General features: G+C 42.9%; 1 protein-coding gene across 1 annotated transcript; it reads left to right on the top strand.

Annotated features, from left to right (window-relative positions):
* The first annotated feature begins 4702 nt into the window (after window positions 1-4702).
* LOC128367746 (frizzled-7-A-like) lies at window positions 4703-6584 on the top strand. The gene has a single exon (XM_053328375.1). It carries the CDS (start codon window positions 4703-4705, stop codon window positions 6410-6412), a length of 1710 nt encoding a protein of 569 aa, XP_053184350.1. The 3' UTR covers window positions 6413-6584.
* Window positions 6585-7093: the final 509 nt, after the last annotated feature.

Raw genomic sequence — 7093 nt, 5'->3', positions numbered from 1 at the left:
TCTGACTGTAGCTCAGTATATTATTTTCCTGATTTGTGATTGCCATCATTGAATTTGTTGTCCAATACTGTTTTCACAGTTTTTATAATTGCTTCCAGTAAAAACCTCAAAGGCAACCCGCTGTCTTCAACCTTTATTGGAAGAGTGTTTACTTTAACGCAGAGGTTACAGATGTGACCCTCATGGCGTCTGAATGTCTCTGAACGACTCCAAACCCAGATGAGGTCATTTCATTTATGCGCAAAAGAAGAAGCCTCCTGGAAAAGCTTACAGTCTGGAAAATGAACAAACTGTTAATAACCAGATGCCACTTTGAATGTAGTTCAGCTGGAGCAACTTCCTCCTCCTCCTCTTTTTTCTCATCAATATAATCTGCTCTTCAGTAATCAGTGTATTGATGGGTGAAATGTGATTGAGGTCAGCGCATATTGATCATATTAGTAACACAGGTTGGATCGATAGATGGAAAAATAACTACCAATGAGGTCATCCTGCCTGCTGCATTTTGCCAATAAGGTTTTTAGATGGATTTCATCTACAAAAATGACTCAGTTAGGATAAAAGGCTGTATCAAATTCTTTGGTCTGTCTACATTTTTAAACTGTGAAAAAGTTGGCAACAGTGAGCTGACTAACTGGAAGAATTGCTTTTATTTCACAGACATATTTCGGCACAGGGCGTTCATCAAGGTGATTTTATGATGCTCTTTGAAACTGGCTGCGTGAATATAACACAAGGTTGTTATATTCAGTCTTACAAGTAAGATACTTGTGAATAGATAGTATATGATGATGGTAAATTATAGTAATATAATAAAAAAAAGCCCTTCCTTTTTAAAAAGCAGATAAATAAACGGAAGAGAGTGCCACTTTGAACCCTTTTTATGCCTGTCTAGAGACCTGTGATTTGGGGAGGTGTGTTCAGTCATCTAGACCTTCATTATAACTCTGGCTGCAGCAGTGCTCTGAATGAGCTGAAGCTGAGGATTGAAACTCCAGTCCAACAACACGCTGGGAGGAAAAAGCAAAGTCATCCCTCGACATGAACCATCTGTTTGTTGCTACATTTAAAGTAGTAATCGTCTGTGACTAAAATATGAGAGTTGCAATGATTTCTGAGTGCAGTCTTTTGTTCTTTTGTACCGAAAAAGCTAAAGGACAGTTCGGCACACGCAGTCACTTATTTGTTCAATGCACTTGTGAAGACATATAGTAGTTGCTCGGTGACAAAGCTAAACTTTCATAATTTAGTGAGTTTATTATGTTTGGCTTGTTAGAAGCTTGTAAATGTTGTAAATGTTGTAAATGTTGTAAGTGAAACAGACCTAGGGATTGAGCCTTTGGGAAATCTGCATGTCATGATGCATTGCTGCTGAATGACTCAAAGTAGGAGAGAGGACTTAAACCAATGTAGGATTGTGTTAGAAAATCCTTCTGGTGGTATTGTGGTCAGCTCTGAAAACAGGCGGCACAGATATCCCGGATGTTTCATCTAAATAAATCTGTGGTGGATCACAAATTGAGCAACTGGTTTGTTTTCATCTAACTCTGCTTCTCATTTAGAGGCCAGCTGACAGCGGGTAACTCTACTGACTTTTCCTTTAGTTTCCAGCCCCCCACCCCTGCCCTTTTCTCGCTCTCCTTCTCCCCCTGCCCTCCTCGACCTTCTCTCTTCTTCCTGTCCCTTCCCCCATCCCCCTCTTTCATCCCACTCAGGGTAGAAACACACCAAATGCAGAAGGGCCACCAGGAACCGCCTACACCTCCCACAGTTGGTCGCCTGTAGGCAGATCAGTCGTGCTGTAAATTCACTTTACTGCCGCTCTGACTGTCGTTGCTGCTGTTTGTTCTCACAATAATACAGATCCACTGAGGTGCTCGTGTCTAATTGATTGCAATTAAACTCTCTCTGCAGTAAACACCAACAGGTACTCGCTGTGGTCGAGTGGTTAAGATGTTAGTATCCATTGGGGTTTTTCTTGAGCTTGTTTTTTGGTGATGTGTTTGCTGTGCTTGAGTGTGTTTACATGCCCTAAAGTGACTGGCTGTTTGTGTGTGTGTGTGTGTGTGTGTGTGTGTGTGCAGAGATTCTGTGAGGAAATGGAGAAAACTCAACTTCACAGCTGCACACGGAGATAAAAGAGTGGACGGGAGAAGGCTTGAATCTAAACCGACGTGAACTACACAAAGAAATGATCTTTTTCTGTTGTGAGCACGCCATTTAACCAAGAGGAACTAACACTAATATTAGGTGTGATTGCTGATATGAAAGATATAAGATGTTAAAATGAAATTGGTGATAAAATGATGAGTGATAACTATACTTTTGAGAGTTTTGTCTACAGGTAGTACTTCAGCTACTGCTGATTGGGGACTAACTGAACAATGGAGAATAACTGGAAGAAGGTCTGTTCCCCTTTGAGCATTTCCAGTGTTTGTCTGCACCTAAAAAGGGGGGTGGGGGGTTAATAATGCTGATCACTTCACAGTCGCTGGCAGTGTTGTACTTTATGCCATCTGAAATCACATCGTTATATCAAAGAGATTTTGCGTGTGCACAGTCAGTCATGCAAAATTGTCTGTTTGCACTGTAAATATTTATACTCTGACATCACTGTATTTGCGGCCTGATAATGAGACTGAACTGCTCGTTAATTTTAATGAACATTAACTCTTTGAATCAATATAAAAAAGTGTAATATGGGTCTGAATCCACACTGCTGTATTTATGCACTTTATATATATATATATATAATTCCCAATGTTTTCAGTTGTAAGAAGCTCTGATCTCTTCAATATAATACAAAAATCACTCAGTAACTTTTAGTATACTTGTTTTATTTTAAATGTAAACACTGAACTTTCAGCTGTATTAAAATAAAAAGTTACTTTGTTTTTTAGAATATGAGCAATGTACAGTTTTGTTAATTTGATACAAATTGGTAAAGTTATGATGTACAAATCAGAAAGAAAGAATAGAAATAATAAAGAGAATTTAGGAGGGACAGAAAAAGTTGATGTTTTTCTAATGGAAATATTTTTTTTTCTTTTTCATATATGCAAAGAAAAAACACAATTAATGTATTATGTATTATTGAATTATTTATTATAATTACGTATTTACTAAAGACATCGACTGTACCTATATATATTTATATATTTTGTATTTATTTGAATACGGTGTTCATTTTATACAGAACCACTTACTGTATGTATATAAAGTAATTTATCCAATCAATATTTATTTAAGTGCTCCTTACATTCTTCACTTTTTCACTATTTGTATCCTGTTTACAGAAACAGTATCATGTGTATAAAGATGTCTGTATGTTGTTTCTGTATGTATTTTTTCACCATTTTGCTCATACACAATACGGAAATGTGTATGTTTAATGATCTTTCTTTGGCTTGTTATCTTTCTAAAGATTGTTGTGAACACACTAAAAATCACTGTGGTTAAAAATGTACCCAGTTTGGGTATATATAGCACCAGTCCAACACTGTGTCAACTTATATTATTTTAACCTTTGTTTCCACTTAACAAGCTTTAGCTAAAAATGGTCACAAATTAATTATTTCTTGTGCAAAACAGTGTGCCTATGACATTCAAACCACCCACATGTTATTAAGAATCATTAACAAGCTGTGATATGTAAGTTAAAAAAGAGGAGTCGATTAAGAAGTTTTGAGTAAATAACTCAACAGTAAAATAAAAAATAAAAACACTAAAACTGGGCCAAACAACCCCCTGCCTTGAGTGGCTTTCTGAGCAACAGCAAGTCAAAATTGTGTCAGTGCTATATTGACCCAAACTGTGTAAAATTTTAACCAAGTGACTTTTAGTGTGTAAGTAACTGAGAGCCAGAACGGAGTCAAATTCCTTGTAAGCCTACTTGGCCAATAAAGCGGATTCCCATTCAATATTCTAAAAAAAGCTCCAATTAAGTTGAGTAGTAAACAACGTTGCGTAAACTCTTGCCTAAACTTTGCCTTAATAATGAATATTTTAGTTTAAAAAATCTCTTGTGTAATGTAATTACTATAACATATTTCTCCTTCGATGGGGAGTAAAAAGGCCAATCGGGAGCGAGTCCTGAAGGAAAACAAACGCTGGGATTGGCTGAGACGCAGCATCGGTTTCCAGGCGCCCTGCGTTGTGTCAGGGGGTCCATGAATGGAGGGGGCGCCTGGAAACCGGTGGCATCTGCACCAGTGAGGAGAGAGAGAGAGAGAGAGGCGAGGGACTCCCGACCGCCTGCGAACCGACACTCTGCGAGAAGTCAAGGCGAAAAACGATGGGAATATAACCGTGCTTTTAAAAGTTTTATGTTACGCGTTTTGCGCAAAAGTCGTAACTCTGAGTAGTTAAAGTGCTGGAAGAGTTTTGGTTCGCGTTATTACTGTTTTTCTAGGGGGAAAAGGGGGACTATTTTTCACTGGAGCAGAAGTGGAGAGTGGACTGCATGGAGTCACTTACAAAGACCATCAAGAAGTCATGACACGACGGACGTTTCATTTGGATTTATTTGCGTAAAAACGCGCGTAAAAAGTCGATTGAGACTCTCTCCATTCGACTAACTCGGACTACAAGCTAAATGTTGGTGCATTTCATGTAGATTTGCTTCGCTTTTCGTCCGTTTTTAAGTCGCCCTACTTGGTTCAAAGTTTTTCCTTCCCTCCCCCCCTCCTCCTCTTTCTCAACTATGGCGGCGGCGGCCAGGTCCACCGCTGGCTCCGTGCTGCTGCGGATCATGTGGCTGGTGTGCGGGCTTTCCTTCTCACCCGCTTCTGCTCAACACTACAACAGTGACACCGGGATATCCGTCCCGGAACACGGTTTTTGCCAGCCCATCTCCATCCCGCTGTGTACCGACATCGCCTACAACCAGACCATCATGCCGAACCTCCTGGGCCACACCAACCAGGAGGACGCTGGGCTTGAGGTACACCAGTTTTACCCTCTGGTAAAGGTCCAGTGCTCTGCGGATCTAAAGTTCTTCCTCTGCTCCATGTACGCGCCGGTCTGCACCGTGCTGGAGCAGGCCATCCCCCCGTGCCGGTCCCTGTGTGAGCGGGCACGGCAGGGATGCGAAGCCTTGATGAACAAGTTCGGCTTCCAGTGGCCGGAGCGGCTCCGGTGCGAGGCTTTCCCGGTGCACGGAGCCGGAGAAATCTGCGTGGGTCAGAACACATCCGAGCCCAATGGACCGGCTTCCCCATCGTCCCCCTTTTCACCCGACCTTGTGACCCTTCCCCCAAACATGGGCCGACCCAACGAGCGCCCTCACCAGCACAGCCCGTACCACGACTTCTCCTGCCCGCTGCAGCTGAATGTGCCCCCCTACCTGGGCTACAAATTCATGGGGGTGAAGGACTGCGGGGCTCCGTGTGAGCCCACCAAGACCGCCGGCATCATGTATTTCAGGGAGGATGAGGTGAAATTCGGGCGGCTTTGGGTCGGGATCTGGTCCATCCTGTGCTGTGTGAGCACCTTGTTCACAGTGCTCACATATCTGGTGGACATGCGCCGGTTCAGGTACCCGGAGCGACCCATCATCTTCTTATCCGGGTGTTACTTCATGGTGGCGGTGGCTTACGCCGCGGGGTTTTTCCTGGAGGACAAAGTTGTTTGTGTGGATAAATTCAAGGATGACGGCTACCGGACAGTGGCTCAGGGCACCAAAAAGGAGGGGTGCACCATCCTCTTCATGGTGCTGTACTTTTTCGGGATGGCCAGCTCCATCTGGTGGGTGATTTTGTCCCTGACGTGGTTCCTCTCAGCCGGGATGAAATGGGGCCACGAAGCCATTGAAGCCAACTCCCAGTACTTCCACTTGGCAGCCTGGGCCGTGCCAGCCGTCAAAACCATCACCATCCTCGCCATGGGCCAGGTGGACGGGGACGTGCTGACCGGGGTTTGCTTCGTGGGGATCTTTAACGTGGATGCTCTCCGTGGTTTCGTCCTGGCTCCACTATTCGTCTACCTGTTCATCGGCACGTCCTTCCTCCTGGCCGGCTTCGTGTCCCTGTTCCGGATCCGTACCATCATGAAGCACGACGGCACCAAGACGGAGAAGTTGGAGAAGCTGATGGTGCGCATCGGGGTGTTCAGCGTCCTGTACACGGTGCCAGCCACCATCGTGATCGCCTGTTACTTCTACGAGCAGGCCTTCAGGGAGCACTGGCAGCGCACCTGGCACATGCACACCTGTAAGCGCTTCGCCGTGCCATGCCCAGAGCACAACTTCGCCCCCATGAGCCCCGACTTCACCGTGTTCATGATCAAATACCTGATGACGATGATAGTGGGGATCACCTCGGGTTTCTGGGTCTGGTCCGGGAAAACCCTTCAATCATGGCGGAGGTTTTACAAGCGCCTTAGCAATGGTAATCATGGAGAAACAACGGTGTAAGGATTGAAAAAACCAACCACAACAAACAAAAAAAACACAAAGTTTTGGATATAATTACCATGAAAAATGAGGTCAAATAGCTTTCAATGTTTTTAAAATACTATTTTTGGACACATTTTGTCATTGAATTTTTGTGTTTTTTTTCTATTTGTCTTGGAACACACATCCAAACTTTTATCTTAAATATATTTGATAGAAGATGGAAAATTCTGCATAATCTTTTGTTGTCTGTTTTTTTGTTCATCAGACAAACCCACGCAGCTTTCTTTTCTTTTCTTTTTTTTCTTTTTTTGCATTTTTGGATTATGAACTGGTTTATAAATGGCCATACTGGTACCTGGACTGAAAAGCCGGACTTGTGAAGTTACTTTTTTTGATAAGAGACTCCCTACCTATTACTGGTTACATCCTTTTTATATTACAGGTTGAATGTACTTTCTGTCTACTCTGATGAGGTTTTCCTGTGGGAAAACTTTATAACAGAAAAGACTGGTCAAGCAGTGTGGACTTCTGTCCATACTGCTACAAAAAAAGGTCAAAGGTTTGATCCCTTCAGCAGCCACACCCTCTGACTGTGAATGCATGAATTAGGCATGCCTGGATTATACACATTTAATTTACTCTGCCTTTAGCTGAAGACTGAAATGCTTTAATTTGTGTGTTAGATGTTGCAGAGAACAA

This window comes from Scomber japonicus, chromosome 11 (assembly GCF_027409825.1).
Source record: "Scomber japonicus isolate fScoJap1 chromosome 11, fScoJap1.pri, whole genome shotgun sequence".
Taxonomy (NCBI): Eukaryota; Metazoa; Chordata; class Actinopteri; order Scombriformes; family Scombridae; genus Scomber; species Scomber japonicus.
The sequence above is the reverse complement of the archived record's forward strand: the minus strand, read 5'-3'. Positions and strand labels throughout refer to the sequence as shown.

Excerpts from the sequence above, each read along its gene's own strand:
- LOC128367746 (XM_053328375.1), top strand. The coding sequence starts at position 4,703 with ATGGCGGCGGCGGCCAGGTCCACCGCTGGCTCCGTGCTGCTGCGGATC.